At 56.6% G+C, this 22,395-nt stretch overlaps 2 protein-coding genes and 1 long non-coding RNA gene across 3 annotated transcripts in view; 2 read left to right on the top strand and 1 right to left on the bottom strand.

Moving 5' to 3' along the window:
- Window positions 1-15,636, top strand: part of ADGRA2 (adhesion G protein-coupled receptor A2) — a 34,574-nt gene extending 18,938 nt beyond the window's left edge. Inside the window, exons 3-19 of the mRNA XM_036109879.2 lie at window positions 3,939-4,010; window positions 4,287-4,358; window positions 4,524-4,595; window positions 4,876-5,039; window positions 5,239-5,452; window positions 6,016-6,180; window positions 6,769-6,967; window positions 7,478-7,627; window positions 7,753-7,914; window positions 8,652-8,876; window positions 9,069-9,285; window positions 9,869-10,077; window positions 10,808-10,935; window positions 11,247-11,370; window positions 11,832-11,977; window positions 12,473-12,562; window positions 12,792-15,636. Coding sequence (XP_035965772.2) covers window positions 3,939-4,010; window positions 4,287-4,358; window positions 4,524-4,595; window positions 4,876-5,039; window positions 5,239-5,452; window positions 6,016-6,180; window positions 6,769-6,967; window positions 7,478-7,627; window positions 7,753-7,914; window positions 8,652-8,876; window positions 9,069-9,285; window positions 9,869-10,077; window positions 10,808-10,935; window positions 11,247-11,370; window positions 11,832-11,977; window positions 12,473-12,562; window positions 12,792-14,046 — 3,664 coding nt within the window. The 3' untranslated portion in view covers window positions 14,047-15,636. The remainder of the gene's footprint in view (window positions 1-3,938; window positions 4,011-4,286; window positions 4,359-4,523; window positions 4,596-4,875; window positions 5,040-5,238; window positions 5,453-6,015; window positions 6,181-6,768; window positions 6,968-7,477; window positions 7,628-7,752; window positions 7,915-8,651; window positions 8,877-9,068; window positions 9,286-9,868; window positions 10,078-10,807; window positions 10,936-11,246; window positions 11,371-11,831; window positions 11,978-12,472; window positions 12,563-12,791) is intronic.
- A 462-nt stretch (window positions 15,637-16,098) lies between these two features.
- Window positions 16,099-19,488, bottom strand: BRF2 (BRF2 general transcription factor IIIB subunit). Its single transcript, XM_036109930.2, has 4 exons — window positions 19,335-19,488; window positions 18,522-18,581; window positions 17,753-18,074; window positions 16,099-16,918 (listed from the first exon to the last, which is right to left on the bottom strand). The coding sequence occupies exons 1-4, from the start codon at window positions 19,486-19,488 to the stop codon at window positions 16,189-16,191; spliced, it is 1,266 nt and encodes a 421-aa protein (XP_035965823.2). The 3' UTR covers window positions 16,099-16,188.
- Window positions 19,489-19,638: 150 nt separating this feature from the next.
- On the top strand, window positions 19,639-21,675 carry LOC144381415 (uncharacterized). The gene is made up of 2 exons (XR_013446633.1): window positions 19,639-19,752; window positions 21,395-21,675. It is a non-coding gene; the product is annotated as an uncharacterized LOC144381415 (long non-coding RNA).
- Window positions 21,676-22,395: the final 720 nt, after the last annotated feature.

The following is a 22,395-nucleotide window of genomic DNA, read 5'->3' as shown; positions in this document are numbered from 1 at the left end:
AACCACTAATCTCTCTGCCTCTATAGATCTGCCTGTTCTGGACATTTCATCTAAATGGAATCATATCATATGTAATCTTTCATAACTGGGCTTTTTTCACTTAGCATAATGGTCTCAGGCTTCATCCAGATTATAGCATATATCAGTTCATTCCATAAAATACGGCCGAACAGTATTCTGTTGTGCGAATAGAGCACAGAAGCTTTATCCGGTGACGGGCACTTGGGATGTTTCCACTCTGGGGCGGTGACCATTCCTGTTCAGGTTTTTGTGCGGATGTACCCTTGTTTCTCCTGCATATGTACCTGGGAGTGCAATTGCTGGGTCCCTTGGTAACTCTGCCGAACTGGTTTTCACGGTGGCTGCACCATTTTACACCAGTAATGTATAAGGGGTCCAGTCTTTCCACACCCACATCAACTCTTGCTATGGCCCGTTTTTTCTATTGTCACCATCTTAGCGCGTATGAGGTGATATCTCACTGTGGGTTTGCTTTGCATTTCCCTACTGACTAACAGTGTCGAATCTCTCTTCGTGCGTTATTTGGTCATTTGTATGTAAGTCCTTTGCCCATTTTTTTCAGCTGGTTTGTCTTTTTATTATAGAGTTGGAAGAGTTCTTTGTATATTCTAGATAGGAGTCCCTTATCAGATATATGATTTGCAAACATTTTCTCTCATTCCCTGGGTTGCCTTTCACTTTCTTGATGGTGTCCTTCAGAGAGCAGAAGTTTTAAGTTTTTATTAAGTCCACTTTATTAATCTGCTCTTTTGTTGCTTCTGCTCCCACACTCGGTCTTACACTCAGCTTCCTGAGCTCCAGCTTTCCCAAGAAGGGTATAGGGTATGATTTGCTCCCAGGAACAGCCCCCTCTGCCACAGAGTCCTTCTCCATTCTGGCATAGATACAGGGAGAGGAGTATGCCTTGAGTCAGGGTACCCTGCTCTGGGTTGGGCGAGGGGTGGTTGGGAGCGGAGGCGCCGTCCACACACCACACCTTTCCCAGCTTCCAAGACCTGGGCTCTATGGAGGCAGGGAGAAGATGAGAGATTCCACATCATAGTAACATCTGTTCACCCTCATGACCTCACCTAAGAAATGAAGGGATCTTGGGGTGCCTGGAGGGCTCAGTCGGTGGAGTGTGCAACTCTTGATCTTGGGGCTGTGAGTTTGAGCCCCACACTGGGTGTAGGAATTCCTTAAAATTTTTTTAAAATCTTAAGAAAAAAAAAGGAAAGAAAGAAATGAAGGATCAGATTAGACAATCCAGGGCAGGGGTTCATCACCTAGGTTCCACAAGCCCCCTAAAATCATGGACAGTGTTGGGTAGAGTGCATTTTTCTGAGGCAGGAGTCCATAGCAAGAAGCACCAACCTATAGGGACCTTGCTGGTCCAAAAAAAAAAAAAAAAAATCCCAGTTCTAGGATAGCATTTCCTCCTGCTGCTAGGGAGGGTAGAGCCCCGACCTGCTTCCCCTACCTTAGGGACCAGGACCCCATCGGGCTGTCAGAGCTCAGCCCAGTGAGCAGCCGTGGGCCTGCACCCCTCAGGAGAAGACCCAGGCCTGGCCCGTCTGGGCAGTCGAGGGGCTGCCTGGGTCACCCCTGAAACCACTCTGTGGGCGTGAGGCAAGGGGGCAGGAATGCCAGCGCTTGGTGGAAGCTCCCCTCTCAGAGGGCCCCGGCGTGGCTCTGGGCGGCAGGAAATCCAGGGCAGGAAGGGGCTGGGGCCCAAGTGGCCGCCTTGCTCCCATCTGCAGAGCATCAGTGGGGCAGGCGGGGTGGGGGCTCTCAAGGGGGGCCGGGGAGGAAATGAGAATAAACACAGCGAGCGGAGAGGGAAGGGGCGGGGGGCTGCAGCCTCAGCCCCTTGGCAGCCCATGAAGGGAAGTGACACAATGAGGAATGTGTTTCCCTCTGCCCGTCCCCTGCGTGGGGGTGGGAGGCAGAGCCCTGAGAATGGCCAGACCCCAACCGGGGCCAGGGGGCACATGCTGGAACAGCACCAGAGGGGGGTGCTTTGAGAGTGGGGAACCAAAAGGGGGGTGCTGGCAGGAGGGGCAACCCAGGGCAGGCGGGGCGCTCCCCCCCAACCCCGGCCATCTCCAGTCTCCATGCTGCGTGAGCATCCAGGGTCTGCGTTCTTGCACGTTCCCTGCTGGGGTACCACCAGCCACCTGGGTATGGAAGCCATCCCTTCTTTAGGAAGCTGGCCCCTTCTGGTGGCTTTCCCTTCTTTCTCAAGGGGCTTAGGGTTAAGGAGGCCAAGTCCTTGGTATGAGGGTGTTTCATTTCTCTCTCTCTCTCTCTCTCTCTGGGTGTTTTTGTCCCCAGCTGGGACTGGCTATGCGAAAACAGGCCCCCTGGTGGGATGGCACCTCCCCATCCTGGACACCCATTTCCTCTCCCAGAGCTGGGAGTGGCTGGTTAACCCCCTCCTGCCCATAATCCAGACATGTCCCTGAGACTTTGGCAGGCAGGGCCAAGTGCCCCGTGTGTCAGCCTGGGCTGGAGGGTCACAGGGCCTTGGAAAACAGGTTGACCCCAGATATCTCTGTCAATCTTCTCCTTCCTGTGCAGGCTCTTTCCAACAGGTTGATTGTTCCGGGAATCCCCCACCCCAGCCCTCTGGCTCATAAGCACCCTCTGCCTGGGTGGAGAGCAGATAGCTAGCAAGGAGGCCGCAGCCCCCATCCCAGGGTCCCAGGAGGGCAGGCAGGCTGGCTGAGCAGGGAGGCTTCCTGCTACATTGCTCCGTGGGGCTGCAGACGTGCTGCTTGGGCTCAGGAAAGACTCAGGTGGTCCTTGAGTAGTTGGGTGAATGGCCAGTTGGTGGTCTAAGCACCTCTTCTGGTGGCTGTGCTCAGGAAGCGCAGGATGGGAGGGTAGCCAGTGGGCCAGCACTCACCTTGGTCCTTAGTGGCCCCAGAGAGCTGCCAGTCTGGTTTTGAGCTGGGGCCAGGTGGGCACCGGTGGGTCCCCAGGGGGGCAGGAACTGCCCCTTCAGCTCTGTCCCTGCCACCACTGGGGGAGGGCATGTAAGGGAGGAGGGTTGCTGTCTGGTCATGTGGTTGCCTTTGAGCAACCAGATCCTGGGACAGAAGCTGCTCGGATGACTGACCTGCACTTCACTCCCCTGAGTGGGTGGCCCTTGGCCCCATGGAGCCCTGGGGGGGGGGGGGCACCACCTTCTACTGTCTGGACCTGCTGGAGCTCAGCCCAGAGATGGCGTTTCCCTTGCCACCTTTCCTCAGCACTGTGGGCTCCTAGGAGACCCTGGCGGGGGCGGGGGGAGGCAGGTGAGCAAGCCTTTACCCCCTCAGCCTTGCCTTCCTCTTCTGAGGAATGAGGGGCTGCCATGGGGGTTTATAATTCTGCCTGGGAGTCAGAGACCCGGGTCAGCCTGCAGGTGGTCATCAGCTGCCTGACCTGTTTCCTCACCTGTCAGGTGGAGAGATCAACATGGACAGAACAGCTATGGAAGTACCTCCCCCAGCGCCAGGCTCCAGAAGATCTTACCTTTGTATAGCAATTTACAAAAGACTTTACCCCCCATTTTCAAATGGTTCTCATAGCAGCCCCTGTGAGATCCTTGGCAGCTCAGATGGGAGCGACCTGGGCGAGGCCTCCCGGCTCCTAGTTCAGTGCTGGCTCCATTCCTTGTTTCCACCCAAGGGGACCCCATCCCATCTCTTGGCTTCTATATTCTTCCTGACATCTTTCTGACCAGCACCCCTTGATGGTAGCCGGGGTGGGGGACAGCAAGGAGACCTATCTGAGAGTTGGGGTCCTTCGTCCAACCTCCCCACCAGGGCTGAGGAGATTAGAAGAAAATCCAGTTCCCAACACTGCTGGTAAAAATGGGGCTTCCCCAGCCCAGGGGAATGTGTGGCCCCCAGAGTGGGAGAGGGCTGAAGGCTCCCACTTGCCTCCCACAGGGACCTGAGGAATAATGTCATCAGCACGGTGCAGCCTGGTGCCTTCCTGGGCCTGGGGGAGCTGAAGCGTTTGTGAGTGGCATGTCCTGCTCCCCAAGCCCTCCCAGCCCTCCCCCTCCCTGGAGATGGTCCCCTGGATCCCATGACCAACTATCCCTTCTTGTCTCCCCACTCACAGCGCCTCTCTCCCCACACAGTGCATGGGGGGGTAGATGGGGGAGACACTTCAAGCCCATCTCCTTGTTCCTCCTGCTCCCACACAAGCCCCGGCCACACACGTGTGTCCCTCACAAGCGGATCCGTGTGGACCGTGTGGCCGGCTTGCTGAGGTTGTGTGTGTCCCCCTAGAGATCTCTCCAACAACCGGATTGGCTGTCTCACGTCTGAGACCTTCCAAGGCCTCCCCAGGCTTCTCCGACTGTGAGTGACGGGCAGTTGGGGCGGGGGGGAAGGCTCGCCTCAAAGGAAGGGTTGGGAGGAAGGAGGCAGCAGCAGACCCTCATAGGCCCCCCGCATTCCCTTCACTTGCTCCTCCCTCCTCCGGCCCAGGGAGACCCTAAGATCCTGGCTCCCTGTTCCCTGCAGAAACATATCTGGAAACATCTTCTCCAATCTGCAACCTGGGGTCTTTGATGAGCTGCCAGCCCTTAAGGTTGTGTGAGTATCTGTTCCCAGCCCAAGGACTCAGAGCCCTGCTGCCTTTCTCTGCCCAGGAAGGACACACATAAGCATCATGACCACGGTGGCCGGCCTTATGAGTAGGCAGGACGGGCAATGGCTGAAACCGCCGTATTTGCCTTCCCACCATCGCCAGGCTGGGGGTGCGCGCGTACCCCCGTGTGCCCCTTCCAGCCACAGTCTCTCCCAGGGCTCCATCACCACCCTGGAGCCCACACTCGCTGTGCTCTAGTCGGTGGCCCCTCTCCCCGTTCTGCAGGGATCTGGGCACCGAGTACCTGACATGTGACTGCCGCCTGCGCTGGCTACTGTCCTGGGCCCGCAATCGCTCCCTGCAGCTGTCCGAGCACACGCTCTGTGCCTACCCCAGCGCCCTGCACGCCCAGGCCCTGGGGGGCCTCCAGGAGGCCCAGCTGCGCTGCGGTGAGCACATCCCCCCCTGCACACCTGCCCCTTGGTGCAGACGCTCCAGAAGGGCCCCCCACTGGCTCCACGCTCCCTCTGCCTTAAGGGTGATTGGGTGGTGGGCGCCTTCTCCAGGGCGTGCGTCCTCTCCCTCAGATCCCGCTGGGGGTCCCACCCTGGTGCATGAAGGCCTCCCCGCCCGTGTCTCCTCCCACAGAAGGGGCCCTGGAGCTGCACACGCACCACCTCATCCCGTCGCTGCGCCAAGTCGTGTTCCAGGGTGACCGGCTGCCCTTCCAGTGCTCCGCCAGCTACCTGGGCAATGACACCCGCATCCGCTGGTACCACAACCGGGCCCCCCTAGAGGGCGACGAGCAGGCGGGCATCCTCCTGGCCGAGAGCCTCATCCACGACTGCACCTTCATCACCAGGTACAGGCCCTGCTGCCCCTTCCCAGCCCGAGGCATGGGGTGGGGGAGGCTACAGTGCCCATCAGCCGCCCCCCGAAGGAGCCCTGCTCAGTCAGACATGTTCTGGAGAGTACGGTCCTGTGCGTGAGAGCGCACGTGTGTGTTTATGGAAATCCAGGACTGAGTCATAAATGGTCTTGGCTAGGCGATAGAAAGTCAACGCCTGGTAGAAAAAAAAAAAAAAGATTACAACTGACGGTTCTTTAGCGCTTTTACAATGTATAGAGTGACTCTCACCAAATTATGGGACTGAATCTCTCCAAGAGACTTGCAAGGGAGGTCTTATTAGCTCCATGCTAAGGGTGGGGAAATGGAAGCTCAGGAAAACCATACCAGAGGGCCAGTCGGAGTTAAAGGAGTATGTCCTTGTATCCCTCGCTCCGTCAAAGAGAAGAACCCCGAAGCGCCTGCCCCGCACGCCCTCAGTCAGGGGCTGCGTGCGGGTGGACGGGGCCAGGGCGCTTAGGGAGGGTGGCGCGGCCACCGAGAGTGCCTCGCGCAGCCAGCCCTCCGCCCGCCCGCAGCGAGCTGACCCTGTCTCACATCGGCGTGTGGGCGTCAGGGGAGTGGGAGTGCTCCGTGTCCACGGCCCAGGGCAACGCCAGCAAGAAGGTGGAGATCGTGGTGCTGGAGACCTCAGCCTCCTACTGCCCCGCTGAGCGAGTCGCCAACAACCGCGGGGACTTCAGGTGCGGTGCCCTCTGCCACCCCGGCCCCGCCCCCACCCCGTCCCAGCTCCCGCGTCTTCGTCGGAGAACACGCCCCCCTCCCCCCCCCCGCCCCGCCCGCCCGGGCTGCCCATCTTCTGTAAGTCCCCGGCCCCAAGTCCCACTGTCTTGCTGTTGTTTTTACAGAGACCTTATCTTTTTGTATAAAGTCCCCATCTGACATATGCTGTGCAGAACAAAAAGTTTGGGTGGGTTTTTTTGTTTCTTTGTCTTCTTTGCATTAATAGTTTACAAAACTTTCCCACAATGGATATCAGATTTTAATACCCCTATGGGCATCTCTGTGAGGAAGGGCAGGTATTATCCTCCCCATGGACAGCTGAGAACACTCAAGCCCAGAAAGGGTAAGGGGCTTGAAGTCAGGGCTCCAAGTCTGAACAAACACGGACTCAGAGAGAAGGTGGAGCTCGGGAGCCCCGCCAGTCCGAACCCTCTCTCTGAATCCCTCCCCCAGGTCCCAAGGGGTTCAGCATCCCAGGTCTAAGGGCAGAGCAGGGACCCTTGCTCTGAGGAGCTGGGGCATCAGCAACCTCCCGCCTCTGCCCCCAGGTGGCCTCGGACTCTGGCTGGCATCACAGCCTACCAGTCCTGCCTACAGTACCCCTTCACCTCGGTGCCCCTGAGCGGGGGGGCCCCAGGCACCCGAGCCTCCCGCCGGTGTGACCGAGCTGGCCGCTGGGAGCCAGGGGACTACTCCCACTGTCTGTACACCAACGACATCACCCGGGTGCTCTACACCTTCGTGCTGGTGAGGCCAGGAGAGGAGAGGGGCGGGGGGGGGGGGGGTGGCATCCCATCAGCTCTGGTTCTGGGGAATGGGGAGGGGAGCCCCCTCATGGCTGTGGGCTCTGCTGCTCCTCCGGTCTGTGGGCGTGAGCAGTGAGGGGCTCTTGCTCTTCTCTTCTAGCTTTTCTCCTTCTAGGGCATTCAGATCCCTCCTCCTCCCCCTCCAGGGCCACTCCAAGCATCTTTATTCCCAAACACAGCAAGGGCAGCCTGAAGGGGGAAAACAAGGACAGTGTGAGGTCGTCCCATTATCCTTAGGCCAGTGGTGTTAGAAGTGGGCGGCCCTGAGTCCTGATGAGTTCATTCCTTCCATGTGCCTCCTGTCTTGATTAGACCCAGCTGGTGGGCTAGACCCCTCTCCCCAGGCCTTGTCGCCCTGAGCGTCGGCACAGACAAGGGGGCCCCCTAGGGGCAGTTCTTGGGGAGAAGGGGCAGAACTGGACCATCTCCTTTCTTCCTTCAATTCTCCCAGATGCCCATCAACGCCTCCAATGCGCTGACCCTGGCTCACCAGCTGCGCGTGTACACGGCGGAGGCAGCCAGCTTCTCAGACATGATGGATGTTGTCTACGTGGCTCAAATGATCCAGAAATTTTTGGGTTATGTCGACCAGATCAAAGAGGTGAGATTCAACCTGGCCTCTGGGGCCCTTGAAAACCGCCCCCCATTTGCTCAAGCCTCTTGTGCCCCCAGCCCCTGGGCCCCACACCCCACTCCTGCCCTCAGTGACTCCCCCCCCCCCGCCAGCTGGTGGAGGTGATGGTGGACATGGCCAGCAACCTGATGCTGGTGGATGAGCACCTGCTGTGGCTGGCCCAGCGCGAGGACAAGGCCTGCAGTGGCATCGTGGGCGCCCTGGAGCGCATCGGGGGGGCTGCCCTCAGCCCCCACGCCCAGCACATCTCTGTGGTAATATGGGTCAGCTGGGAGGGAGCTCCTTGGGGAGCCCAGCCCTGGGAGGGACCTTAGAGTCAACTGGGGCCGGCCCTTGCCTGCCAGGAGGAAAACACTCCTGTCTCCGGGCAGCAGGTCCTCCAAGTATGCACCTGCCATGCGCCCAGCTAGCAAGAACCCCCGCGCATGACTCAGTTGTGCGGAATCTGCCCCCGAGTCGTCAGGGGCAGTGGAGAGGGAGGGGGCCAGTGACAGGGAGAAGTTACACAAGGCTTCATGGTGGGGAACCGAGTTGTAACGCTAGCCCAACGGAAATAAACTGGAGGAAGGGTAAAAGGAGCCGAAGGGATGAATATAAGAGGAGACTTGGAAGCAGGGCGACAGCACTGTGCTGGAATGAGGAGTCACGGAGACTCCTGCTCCCTAAGAAGAGGGTGACATTGCCAATGGTGGGTTGTGAACCAATGAACAACCACCACAGAGCATCTTCTACGTGCAAGATACTGTGCTAGGCACCCCGGGTGGTGTAAGGAGGTTGGACGTGGACCCTGCTCCATGGCTTGGCTGGGGTGGCAGAACTAGTATCTGCTAAGAGGTGAGCCAGATACAAGGTAGGGTGCAGTCAGGAATAACGTGTAGGGGGGGCACAGCCTGAGCGAACCTGCAGGGAGGGACTGGGCAGTGGCGGGCAGGAAGCCAAGAGAGAGCCGCCGTATCTCAGATGGGGGGGGTGACAAGCTCCCTGTCCCTAGAACTCAAGGAACGTGGCATTGGAGGCCTACCTCATCAAGCCCCACAGCTACGTGGGGCTGACCTGCACAGCCTTCCAGAGAAGGGAGGCAGGAGTGCCAGGCGTGCGGCCCGGGGGCCCTGGCCAGAACCCCTCACCAGAGCCCGAGCCCCTGGCTGATCAGCAGCTCCGCTTCCGCTGTACCACAGGGAGGCCCAGCATCTCTCTGTCCTCTTTCCACATCAAGGTGGGCACCGGGGGAGGGCCGTGGGGGCGGACGCGCCTAGACGCAGGTGCCTGGGGCGGGGGGGGGGGGTGGTGTGTGTGAGTGGAAGCGGATCCAGAAAAGGGGTTCAGGGGAGGTGGGAGGAGGGGACCGGAAGGCCTCAGAATCCTAGGGGTTCCCAGATGTCTCTGAGGAACTCCAATGTCCCCCCAGAACAGCGTGGCCCTGGCCTCCATCCAGCTGCCGCCCAGTCTGTTCTCGTCCCTTCCGGCTGCCCTGGCTCCCCCTGTCCCCCCAGACTGCACCCTGCAACTGCTGGTCTTCCGAAATGGCCGCCTCTTCCGCAGCCACGGCAACACCTCTCGCCCTGGAGCCGCTGGGCCTGGCAAGAGACGCGGTGTGGCCACCCCCGTCATCTTTGCTGGAACCAGTAAGGGACTGAGCTCCCCGTGCTGCACGGAGTGCTCCCAAGTGTCTGCCCAGTGCCCCTTCCCCCTGCCCTCCCCTCACCCACAGCCCCCCTAACGCCCTGGGAGAGGGGGCCAAGGAGAGTGGCCCCTCAGCATTTCCCAGGGGGATAAGGGACAGGGACGTCCTCTCAAGGAAGGGACTGCTGGAGAAAAGGCTCTGGAAGACATTGGAATTTATATCCCAGATCTGTCAAATTTCAAAAGGGTTACAAACACCCCCCCCCCACCCCGAGTCCTCTCATCACCTTCCTGTCCCTCAGAATTACCTTCTCCCTTCCTTTCCCTGAGCCCAGCCATCACTCATTTGGCATTTAGAATGGGCCACCTCCCAGTGCTTTTTGATTCATCCTTGGGTCTCCCTGGTGAGACGGACAACCTGGAAGGCAGGGCCCGGACTGGCATCCAACTGCATCTGGAAGCCCAGCGCACGCCCTGCCCCGGGGGGCCTTGCTGTCTTGCTGCTGCTTAGCTCTGTAGGGCAAGCCTCCCTGCAGCCTGGTTCTACCCTGGTTCTACCCCTGTGGACCTCCCTCTCCCCTGCAGGTGGCTGTGGTGTGGGCAACCTGACCGAGCCAGTGGCCATTTCGCTTCGGCACTGGGCTGAGGGGGCTGAACCTGTGGCAGCTTGGTGGAGCCAGGACGGGCCGGGGGGCCCCGGGGGTTGGAGCTCCGAGGGCTGCCAGCTCCACTCTAGCCAGCCCAATGTCAGCTCCCTGCACTGCCGGCACTTGGGCAACGTGGCCGTGCTCGTGGTGAGTGGGATGGCGGTGGGAGCTCGGGAGGACCAGGGACCAGGGAACGGGGGTGAGGTGGGGGTGAGGGTAGGGGTATTCTGATCCCCTGGAGCCACATTGAACTACAGAAAGGACAGCGGCCTCATCAGGCCTCGTGACTGTAGGATTCATGGGGAAATGTCCCTCTGGTCTTCCCCACACCTTTTCATCTTTCAGGAGACAGGGAGGTCCTGCCTCCACTCATCGAGACAGATGGATCTGGAACTACCCAGCCCGGTCTTCACATCCTGCACTCTCTGAGACCCAGATTGTTAAAGTGGGGGGAAAAAAATCTGGGACCATTTCTCCTTTCTGGTCACCCTCCTCACTCACTCCTGTCCGGCTCCCCCTCCCTCACATTTTGCAGCCCCCTTTCCCAGATCCTGAGCAGACGTGCACCTGGATTATAGACAGAAACCTCCCCCTCTTTCGTCATCTCTGATTTTTAGGCTGAGAAAAGTCCCCAGAGGGGCAAGAGACGAGGAGGGAGGGACTGGTAGATCATTAACACTACCTGGGACTGACTTTCTATGAGTGGCTGTCTCAGCACTTATGTCTTCGCCCACCTGGATGGACGAGGGGCCGAAGCTGAGGACCAAAGCTGACCGGGCTTGGGAAGAGGAAGAATGGTGTGGGGGACTGGCCAGGACTCCATGGGGTAGCCTCTACCCCTGGCTTCCTACTACTTCCTCCTTCCTACTCTTTCCAGGAGCTGAGTGCCTTCCCCAGGGAGGCGGGGGGCTCCGGGGCAGGGCTGCATCCTGTCGTGTACCCCTGCACGGGCCTGCTGCTGCTCTGCCTCTTCTCCACCATCATCACCTATATCCTCAACCACAGGTGGGGGCCCCTGTGGGGGGGAGGGCGTGGAGGGAAGGCTGTGGGTCTCCCTGAGTACTGGCCAAGGGTTCCTTTCCCAAGTGGGCCCACATGCCGTTCCCAGGCTTGCCTAGCATTTTACTGGAAGGCTCTAGGGCTGGAAAACACATTTTGGGGGTTAAGCCCTCCCTGCCCTGGGGCCTCTCTCACATTCACACACATGCATGTGCACAGATATCTGCCTTCCCCCCTTGCTCTCCCAATGGCCTTAAGACCCCATGGGCCTGACCTTGGGTGGGTGGCCCATTAATTAAAGACTGTTTCTGGGGCAGCTCCATCCATGTGTCCCGGAAGGGCTGGCACATGCTGCTGAACCTGTGCTTCCACATGGCCATGACCTCCGCCGTCTTTGCAGGAGGAATCACACTCACCAACTACCACATGGTCTGCCAGGCAGTAAGCAGGAGAAGGGGCCGGGGGGCGCTCCAAGATGAGTGATGGCAGCCTAGGCACAGAGTCGGGAGGTGCAGGGGAAAAAACGGGGGCTCATGCTAATAGGCCCCAGCTGCACGGTTGTGTCCAGCCTTGCTGGGGTGGGGGCTGTGGGAGTCGGGGTGGTAAGAAGTAGAGAGACTACGAGATGGGTCTTCAAAGTGGAGATTGGGGATCTTCAATGGAGGAGAGGTCAGGGACAAGGCAGACAGCAACGGCAGGGTTGTGAAAAGTCCCCCAAGTGGGAGAGAAGCGTGGGGTGGAAGGAGAGAGGGTGACAGCAGGGACAGAACCCTGAGGAGGCTCAGGGTAGAGCTGGGGGTGGGACAGTGGGAGGAGGGGGAGAGTAACACTGCGGACTGGGGCCCTGGGGTGCTCCAGTAGTAGCAGCCTGGCCCCCCAGCCTCTGTGGCTTGACCCCGCAGGTGGGCATCACTCTGCACTACTCTTCGTTGTCCACACTGCTCTGGATGGGTGTGAAGGCCCGAGTCCTCCACAAGGAGCTCACCTGGAGAGCGCCCCCTCCACAAGAAGGGGACTCGGCCCCGCCTGCACCCCGCCCCATGCTCCGGTACTCGCCTCCACCTGTCAGCTTTGCAAGGGTGAAGGGCTCCCAGGCGGTCAAGGACACCACCATCTGTTTTCCCAGGGTGGAGGCAGGGCGGGTCCGAAGTCCTGGGTGAGCACTCTCCAAAGAGAGAAGAGGCAAAGCCCTAGGTGGCACCAGGTTGCCCAAGGCCATGGAGTGGGTGCGTCCTTAGGGCTTTTCAGGGCTGACAAGGCCAGGGAAGGAAGTGACTCCAAAGGGCATTGGGTAGGGATCCTGGCAACCCGAGTGGCACCCTGACTTCTATACTGTTTCAAGTGAGAGAACAATTCTGGCCTCTGTCCCTTAGAACAGTCATGGCCAAGTCCCCTAGGAACCTACTGAGCCTGCAAAAAAAATCTGAGAGAATTTAAAGGGGAAAGAGGATGGGACAGAGACCCCGAGTCAAGGCTTCTGAGCATCTCTTTCCAACCCACTTGGTTCCCCACATCTCTGACCCCAAACCCCATTCCTCTCCAGGTTCTATCTGATCGCCGGAGGGATCCCACTCATTATCTGCGGCATCACGGCTGCGGTCAGCATCCACAACTACCGGGACCACAGCCCCTAGTGAGCGCCGCCGCCTGCCTGCCCCATACCTACCCGCCCCTACACCGGATGCCTTCTTCTTCACTGGCGGGGGCACCTGCAGGCCCACCCGGCCAGTGACCCAACCCAAACCCACGCATGTTGCCTAAGCCAGTCTCTGCCTTGCCACTCACCATGTCCTATGTCCCCAACCACCCAGCCACCTCAGACATGCTCCCTGTCCTCACCCACTGCCTGTGTCTCCCCTCAGCTGCTGGCTGGTGTGGCGTCCAAGCCTAGGAGCCTTCTACATCCCGGTGGCTTTGATTCTGCTGATCACCTGGATCTATTTCCTGTGTGCGGGGCTGCGCTTAAGGGGTCCTCTGGCACAGAGCCCAAAGGGGGGCACCAGCAGGGTCTCCCTGGAGACAGGGGAGGAGCTGAGGGGTTCCACCAGGCTCAGGAGCAGCGGCCCCCTCCTGAATGACTCAGGTTCCCTTCTGGCTACTGGGAGCGCTGGGGTGGTGACACCCGGGCCCCCGGAGGATGGTGACGGCCTCTATTCTCCGGGAGTCCAACTGGGGGCGCTGGTGACCACGCATTTCCTGTACCTGGCCATGTGGGCCTGTGGGGCTCTGGCCGTGTCGCAGCGCTGGCTGCCCCGGGTGGTGTGCAGCTGCCTATATGGGGCGGCGGCCGCCGCCCTGGGACTCTTCGTCTTCACCCACCACTGCGCCCGGCGCCGGGACGTTAGGGCCTCCTGGCGTGCCTGCGGCCCCCGGGCCTCGGCCTCCCGCGCCTCACCCCGGGCCGAGCCCGCCGCCCCAGAGGACGGTTCCCCCGTACTCGGAGAGGGCGCCCCCTCCCTCAAGTCCTCCCCGAGCGGCAGCAGCGGCCACGCGCCGCCCCTGGGCCCCTGCAAGCTCACCAACCTGCAGCTGGCCCAGAGTCAGGTGTGCGAGGCGGGGGCCCGCGGGGAAGGGGAGCCGGAGCCCGCGGGCTCCCGGGGCGGCCTCGCTGCCCGCCACCCCAACAACGTGCACCACGGGCGCCGCGCGCACAAGAGTCGGGCCAAGGGGCACCGCGCGGGGGAGGCCGGCGCCAAGAACCGGCTCAAGGCGCTGCGCGGGGGCGCGGCGGCCGGGGCGCCCGAGCTGCTGTCCAGCGAGAGCGGCAGCCTGCACAACAGCCCGTCCGACAGCTACCCGGGCAGCAGCCGCAACAGCCCGGGCCTGCAGCTCGAGGGCGAGCCCATGCTCACGCCGTCGGAGGGCAGCGACACGAGCGCCGCGCCGCCCCCCGAGGCCGGCCGGCCGGGCCAGCGCCGCAGCGCCAGTCGCGACAACCTCAAGGGCGGCGGGGCCGGCGCGCCCGAGCGGGACAGCAAGCGGCGCTCGTACCCGCTCAACGCCGCCAGTCTCAACGGCGCGCCCAAGGGGGCCAAGTACGACGACCTCGGCGGGGCGGCCGCGGCCGCGGGCGCCTGCATGAAGACGGGCCTCTGGAAGAGCGAGACCACCGTCTAGGGCGGGGGCGGGCGACCCTGTGGGACACGCGGCTTCCCTGGGGCCCTAAAGACGTCCACCGGTGCGTCAGCAGGTTTGAGGGAGACACACCGGCGTTAGTCCCGGAGGCTGGGGAAAAGGACAGGCGGAAGGCCTGCCACCGCCCTGAGCGCCGTCCCTCCGGGGTAGCGACGATCCCAGGACCGCGAGCGGGATACATTTCCGTCCCAGCGCAGGCTAGTTTGGGCAGTCGACTCGGTGCCGTCCAGGGTAGTGGGGGAAGGTGCTGTCGGCCCCCAGGTGGGCCCCTCCCTAGGTACTCCCCACATCTCATCCACCCTGCCTCCCTGGTGGCCGTCCGCCGCATCAGGAAAACACAGATGCCGGGAGCTTGAGAACCGTGTTCTCTCCTCACTGCCCTCCTCTGCAGTCGGCCATCTGTGCCTAGATCCTAGGGCCTCTCCCCCACCCAGCTTTCAGCCAACTAGGCGGCCAGCCTAGCAGATGCGCCAGGTGGCCACGACCCATAGGTGCTGCTTTTAAGATAAACTATGCAAGAGAAGGTGGAACAGTGTGCAAGGCAGCCCTGGAGATGGCCTTCTAGGGAAAGGGTGCACGATCCAGGACGGACACGTCCCACAGGAGTGGTGCACAAACCATACAGCAGGGCTTTAGAGGTGGTGCCTCAGGACAAAGCCAAGGCCCTGCGCCTAAGAAGCTGCCTCTGCCAGATACCCAGGAAAGATCTGAGGCAAGTAGAGTAGTGCTTAGATTTGGAGTTGATCGCAGTCCTGCCCTAAACCTGACCCTATAAACAGTGCTCTGAAGAGAGGCGCCACCACAAGGCCGCAGGCGGGGCTGGAGAAGCACTTACTGTTCCATGACAAGACCCACATCCCCAGTCTCCACCTGCCAACACCGAGGTACTGGGGAAGAGCACTTCCCTGCCTCCATGAGGCCATATGCAAGGACCATTCCAAGAATTTGATCTCTAGCTCCGTATTAGGGAGAAACCTCCCCAACATTGAACCGGCTTTCTGCCTCACAGAAGCCCAAGCTGAATCCCCCAGGGCAGCAGGTAGGGTCCCTGCGGCTCACGTGGAGCCTGTGCCTTCACTACTTTCAAACACCAGCACCCATATTTCCCCCAACCTAAAAGCAACCACCAGCCTTTTACTACAGGACCCAGTGAAAAGTGGAGGGAAAGCTGAGCCCGGGGAAGAGGAACAGGAAAACCAGACCTGGTCCAGGTCCCCTCTCAGTGTCCATATTCCCGCAGTCTGATCACCAAGGCAAAAGACAAAAGGGAGGGGAGAAAACCCACACACCTTGGGATGAATCCTGTTATTTATGCTTGCTGCACAGACAATATTAGACCAAAAAAAAAAAAAAAAAAAAAAAGCTTCGTATTATTCTTCCACGTACGCTGGCTGTTTACATACCCTGCCAATGCCTTAGCACTGGAGAGCTTTTTGCAATACGCTGGGGAAAAGGGAGGGAGGGGATGAAAAGTGCCAAAGAAAACATGTTTTTAAAAGCTCGGGTTTTATACAATAGAATGTTTTCTAGCAGATGCCTCTTGTTTTAATATATTAAAATTTTGCAAAGCCCTTTGAGCTATATAACTTTAGTCCACCCACGGTCCTTTTGTTATGAGGTAGAGGATTTTGTGACCCCTGTACATGAGAACCCACCCATGCCTGTAGACGGACGCAGGATCAAGAGGTGCCTAGTTTCCCTCCTCTGAGGGCTGATAGCATTCGCAACGCCAACCGCTCCACGCCAGCAGGGAGGGCCCATGAGGCCTGCAGCAGCAGTGTACCCAAAGCCAAACCAGGAGAAAGCCTGACATTCTCCAGCCAGTCTAGGAGGGAAGCCATCCCTCATAATATGAATGTGTGCACCTTCCCCTCTGGGACCATCCCTCTGAGGGATGGGATTCTCTCCAACCCAGTTGTCCCTGCCTCGCTCCTGACTTCTACTCCAGGACCCAGGGTCCAATTAACTGCAGAGTCCCTTGGTTCCTTTAAACAAGGAAAACAAAACAAAACAAAACAAAACAACAAGCCTGCCTCAGGACTCATATACACTTATTTCTCCAGATAGGACAGGCCTATGATCAAGCTGCTGTCCAAATGGTGGGAGTGCTCCCTCAGATGCACATCAGGGAGGGTTAGAAACCCCCGTGGCAGCCTGTCTTGCAGCTTGAGCTTTCTGAAAGTCCCTAACTTCCTGAGGGGTACGCAAATACTGCTCTATTTCACTGTCAGAAATATCCTCGTCTCCGGTGGCCGTGGAGATAGGGGGTGGGGGACAGACCCGCTTTGGGGGCTTCAGCATGCAAGGTGGGAGGAGAAGGGCAGGACTGGCTGGCCGCTTGCCCTTGGGCACATCTAAGGAACTACTGGCCACCTCCTCTTCTCCCTGCCCTGGCCCCTGGCCCCGCCCCTGCCGCTCCCCCTCCCCGGCTTCCGGCTCTGCCGGTCCGTGTCGGAAGGCCTTGCGGACCAAGGTGTGGCGGTGCTGCAGGAGGTCGCCGACGTGCTTCACCACGGAGCGTCTGTCGAGCCTGAGCACCTGCAGCCAGGCCAGCTGCTCAGCCATCCGCAGCAGCACAGCCAGCAGCTCCTGCAGGCGGGAGGAGGCAGGGCACGGCAGGTCCACGTTGGCCAACTTACAAAACCGGGCGAGGGAGCACGTCAGACGCTCCGAAGGCTGCAGCGACTGCCAAGCCACGAAGGTAGCCGCAGTGATGACGGGCAAGGGATGCCGCCCGGTCACCAGCCACGTCTCATCCGCCAGCTCCACCAGCTGCAGTGTGCGCGACAGCATCTTCTCTTTGTCTTCCACGTATTTGGCTGGTACGGATGGGGAAGCTTGGAACAGTCTGAAGCTGAAAGAACCAAAACGAGAGTCTGGGCTCCGTGCCTATGGGGGGGGGGGCTGCTCTGCCAAAGTGAGGAAAAGCAGTCTACTCACGACGGGCAAGCTAGTCTCTCCCCTCGGAACACTCAAGCTCGCTGGGCAGCGAGTTCCTACAGGTGCTGAGAGAAGACGGGGAGTGTTCTACTTGTGCGGTGAAGGGCAGGAGGACCCACAAGGAAGCGCACGTTTGTCAGCACCCCCGTCAGCCATTATTCTGAGCGCTTTCCAAATGTTCTCCTTTCATCTCCTCTACACCCCATTATATGCATTTATAGTTAAAAAAAAACAGGCCCATAGTCATCCAGCTAGGAAGTAACCGAGCAAACCAAAACCAACACCACTTGACACTGACAGCCTTTGTTTTCTACGGTATTTTTCAGAGAAAAAGGAAACACAGCTACTTAGGAGGAAAAAAAAAAAAGGCCCAAGCTTCTGCCTCCAGCCCCATCACTAACATCGTCTCACCTGCATTCGCAGATGATCCTGCTGAGGCAGGGCTGTTACACACAGCCAAGCGGGCCACGCACAACAGGAGAGCTGCAACTCAGCAGCCCCGTGCCAAGGCTAACACCCACTTTGCCTACAACATTAGGCTGCAGTAAGGCCAAAGGGATTTGGAAATGGCAGCAGTTTAGAACTGTAAAACGGAATTAACCTTATTAATACTAGACACGAGGGAGGGAGAATACATTTTTCTCCCAAATCCCTTTCGAGGGGCTTTGGTGAAAAAGAGCCAGCCACAGGTCAAAGGACACAGGTCTAAGGAGCCAGCCCATCCCAGGGTTTCCCAGCGGGCGAGTACCTGCTGCAGTAAGTCTTCACCAGGTCTGCCAAGCACAGAGATGGCACATCCAGCCCCAGGAGCTTCACTATCTGCATGTAGGTGCCAGAAAACACATCCAGATCTGCATACAACAGGGTGCAGATGGTTCCCATGGTGAGGGGCCAATTATGCTGCCGGCAGGTGATTAAGACACAGCACCCAACTAACACCTCCTTCTTCTGCAGCCTGGCAGCACGGATTCCAGAGTGCTGGTAGGCCTGCTGGTAGTAGGCAACTGCTGTGTCCTCAAATGTCGATGGCAACTGCAGGACTCGGCAGAGGTCTCTCACTCGGCGGAGACCTAAGAAAGCCCACCGCAGGAGTTAAGAGGGGTCGAAGGCGCTACTGTGCAGCTCCTAGCAATTTTTGCTAAACTTGCCTCCAACACCAGATGCAAGAATAATGCACCTTTCTACGATGACAAGAGTGACATTTGGTGAGGTCATTCTAAAGACAAATCTGTGGAAAGAGTCAAGTTTAACCCACCATTCTTTGGAGGCTGGCTTGATTCAGAGCCAAGCCAATGTATGATCTGGGATGCGCGGCTCTACCTCTAACATGGCCCGGCAAACCCAAACTGTACACTGAATTAGAACTGTATGCTCTTAGAACCACCTCCATTCCTTATTTCTATTTACCATTCTCTTCTACTCTACCGTACACAATAATGCTGAAAAGCAAGAGGATGGGCTGGGCCATCAGGAGAATTTTCTTTAAGGTCACCACATCACAAAAGGTTGAATCTCACCTCGTTGCTGGCTGCGACTAACTTGTTCGTTTTCCCCTGTGCTTCGGGAATAGGTTACTTCTGAAAGATAATGGACAAGAAACAGCTTGTTTAGCCTTTATTCACCAGACCCCTGGCCTCCCACCACACAAAACCAGAGAGAAATCATATCATTAGGCTCTGCTCCCTGTCTCACAGAAGGTACCCATTTTTGCGCGTTAAAAGTCTATCCAGTCTTCTATGTCCACAAGCGGTATCAAATACAGAGACTGAGGAAGGTTAGGAGTGCACTAAAGTGGCTCTGAGTGTTCCAAATTTTCAGCCCTCCCTCCTGCATATCCAATCCAGGCAATCTTCCTGACTGTTGATTTTGAGGGCTGTACTGGCCAGGGACTCAGAAAGCAAAGAAAAAAAAGGATGTTTTTGCCAATTAGTACTAAAGACTACTTCGGGGGTAATGATTTGTCCGTATTTGTAAAGAACTGACCCACAATCCTTCCATCACACCCAGACTAGGTAAATTGAGTGGAACTTTGTTTCTCTTTGTTTCACTTGGTCAACGTTTACTATTCTCTCTCACTCTCTCTCTCTCTCTCTCTATACACACACACACACACACACACACACACACACCTGGATGCCAGATACCGCACTAGGTGCTAGAAAAACACAGATGAAGGGCAGTCCCTGAGCTCCTGCAGCTCACTCGGTCACTTTCTCCCGTAGTTTAACGCACACGTGACGAGAGGGCGCGAGAGGAATCAGAGGAGTCTGACGTCAATCCCTCACCACCCCAGGCTATACCCACGGCCCGGGAAGGGCCGGCACAGATACCTCGGAGGTTGCCTTCGTCGCTGAAGGTGGTAGTAAGGACCCCCTCGGTGACCACGCAGCCACAGTCTGAGCACACCAGCTGGCTCTGCGAATAGTGCGAGTCTTCCACGAGCTCAGTGGACCCGCAATCGGGGCAGTGGCCGCCGCCCGGCATCTCACAACCCAGAGCCGCGGAAGCCTTCAGGTATGCACTCCTACGTCCGCGACAGCAACAGTGGAGACGCAGGAACTAGGAGGGGAGCCTTCTAAGCGCTGCACCTTTCTCTTCCGGCCAGAGCAATCGCGGTATACGTAGGTAGTTCTGTCTGCCGACTACGCGTCACTTCCGGTCCATATCTCTGCGGGCTCGGGTAGAAACGTGAGCGAGGAAAGAAGGTTCCTGGTGCGGACCCCGTCTTCGCGTTGCCTGGTATCTGCGGTCAGTTTGACTGGGGGTTGAATTTGGGTGAAATATCTATCTACGTGGACACACTTAACAGACAAGAAATTGTTGCCGTTCCCACAACTCTCCTTTCTGAAACTCTAGGAGAGTCGTAGATTCTCCGTTTCTCTTTGGTAACAAATGTTGATTTTGGCCATAGTACTGTTTGCCTAAACGGCAGAATATTATAGTGAGAGAGCAGGAAATTGTGTTCCACTCTCCAGAGCGGCTTTTCCCAGGCAAGTTGTTTCCTCTCTTGGCAGTCTGTTTTTCTAGAATGAGGGAGTTGAATGAAAATCCAGAGTGGCAAACACAATGCTTTCAGAGGCTAGGCAAGGAATATTTAAGGAGTTGGGAGTGGAAGAAAATGGGGGTGGTGAGGCTTTGGGCAAACTGGCGGCTTCAAGCAGATTTAGGTGTTTTTAAAAGCTGAGCTTTAAGATACTCCAAGATTCTGACTCAAAGTTCCTAACTTGGTACAGTATAGATCAAAGAATCTTGAGCAAAATTGTGCCTCTAGTTACGCTATCACAGAAACAAAGCTTACACATTTAAATTCTGTCTGTTATGTTTGAATATAAATTAAAAGTCACCAAAAGAGAGTATTTTCTAAGTAAATCCTAATTGCACTCATGAAGAATAAAGATTTTAATGCTTAAAAGTTTTAGAATCAGCTATGTCTGAACAACAAGAACATTGAGTTAAATGACAAGTACCACCAGAAGCCTGTCCCTTATGACTCCAAGAAAGCAGATGGGAGTCAGCACAGCAAGTGCCTAAAGTGTATGTGGAGAATTTGTTTCTTGGGCTGACAGTAAAGAATTTCAGGTAGGCTCTTGGCATTAGCAGATTTTAGGAACTGTTGTGGGCTCAATTTCAACCTTACATTGGGGGTTGAGGATGGAAATGTAAGATCAGCACTTTCCACTGAGAACAGAAAATGAATGGACAGCTCTATGCAGAATGAATTGAGGAATAAGGATGTTTTGTCAGACCTTAACAAAATGGGATACTCCCATGAGGAATAAGATACAGGTTACAGCTGCCTTCCTTAGAAGACTAATAAATTATGCATTCTAGAGAATTTTCATAAACTAATAAACTAATAAAACTAGTTATCAATCCCTCACCACCCCAGGCTATACCCACGGCCTGGGAAACTAGATAAAACTAATAAAAAATGGAGCTTATTAGTCTGAAGAGACAGGTGACATAATGACCGTATACCCAGAGAGTCCTCAGAGGATTTGGGCCTCAAAAAGAAGGGGATCTGATCAGACAGGGCTGTAGGTTCTTTTGAAAGAGCTATGATCAGTGGTCAGGTACACAGGATTCCCTGTATGCCTGAGGAGACAGTGAGTTCCCTGGACCACAGTGGGGAACAAGGGCACTTCTGACACAAAGATTGCATTTTATCTACAATCCAAGCATCAGGTTTCTTTGCTTTTTTTTTTTTTTTTTTTGAGGGCTGCACTGGCCAGGGACTCAGAAAGCAAAGAAGGTCACTTATCTTTAGTATAAATTGGGAAGGAGGTGCTGTGCCTTACAAGAATTGTCCATTCAACAGAAGCCCCCCTGGCTCATAAGTTCCTTCTCTCTGCCCATAGCTATTCCCTAAACCTCCCCTGCTTTGTTACAGGCACAACAGAATTTCCTGCACCTTGGACCTCAGTGGGCTGGCAGGATGCCTTTCCACTGACCAGCTGTTAGTTGACCTGTGAACACAAAGCAGCCAGATTTCCATTTTCTCATTTTCCACACCAGCATCACGAGACTGTTAATGTACCTTGCTGAAGGGTTGGGGAACTGAAGGTATTGTAATAGAAATGAAAAATATATTTGTAAAATGGGAAATTTCATAAGACTCTCCTCACAGTTCAAGAGGAATGCATTAAAAAAAACAAACAAACCAAACCAAAATACCTTCAAAAGTTGTCAGCCCCTTCTTTTCCAGTTTCTTTCCTTGATATCCAGACCTAAAGACACCACTCCATTCCCAAGAGATTTCCTTCTCACAGCATAGAACCTCTTCTCCTTTCTAGAGAAGTCCCACCTACTACCACAGGACTTGATCGTGCTGGAACATTCACCCCCTCCCCCCAACCAAGGGATGCAGTAATCCCCAACAGTCCACACCCTTACATTTGAATTACTCACTCTAGCCCCACACCACAAGGGAGATCAGCACAATAGCTTTGGGTGGGCACTGGCATTCCAAGTCCCCTTTCTTCTAGACTTGCCCACTAGAGTGAGGTATGTGATAAGGATTTACTTCTGGCTATCCAGCAGATTAATATTGAGACACACTTGCATGCTTATGTATGCACACACACACTTGTCAGAGACATCCATTAGTTTTAGACAATACCATCGACATCCTGATTGGAGTGGAGAAATATGTCTCCAGAAGCAACGTAACTGCATTGGGAGTGCTTCTTCACATTATCATACAGAACAGCATCGGACTCCTCTCATCCCCAATTTTGTGCAGATCTTGACCCTAATTGCATTTAAAAAAAAAAAAGTGGGATTTTATTAGAATCCTCTACCCATGATAGAAGCCTCAAAATTCTGCTTTCCCCAACATTACTCATCATAAAGTGGAAGAGTGATTTTGTGATCCTCCAACCAGCACCTCTA

Source organism: Halichoerus grypus, chromosome 3 (genome assembly GCF_964656455.1).
Source record: "Halichoerus grypus chromosome 3, mHalGry1.hap1.1, whole genome shotgun sequence".
In the NCBI taxonomy this organism is placed as follows: Eukaryota; Metazoa; Chordata; class Mammalia; order Carnivora; family Phocidae; genus Halichoerus; species Halichoerus grypus.
This window is presented reverse-complemented; position numbering and strand designations above follow the sequence as displayed.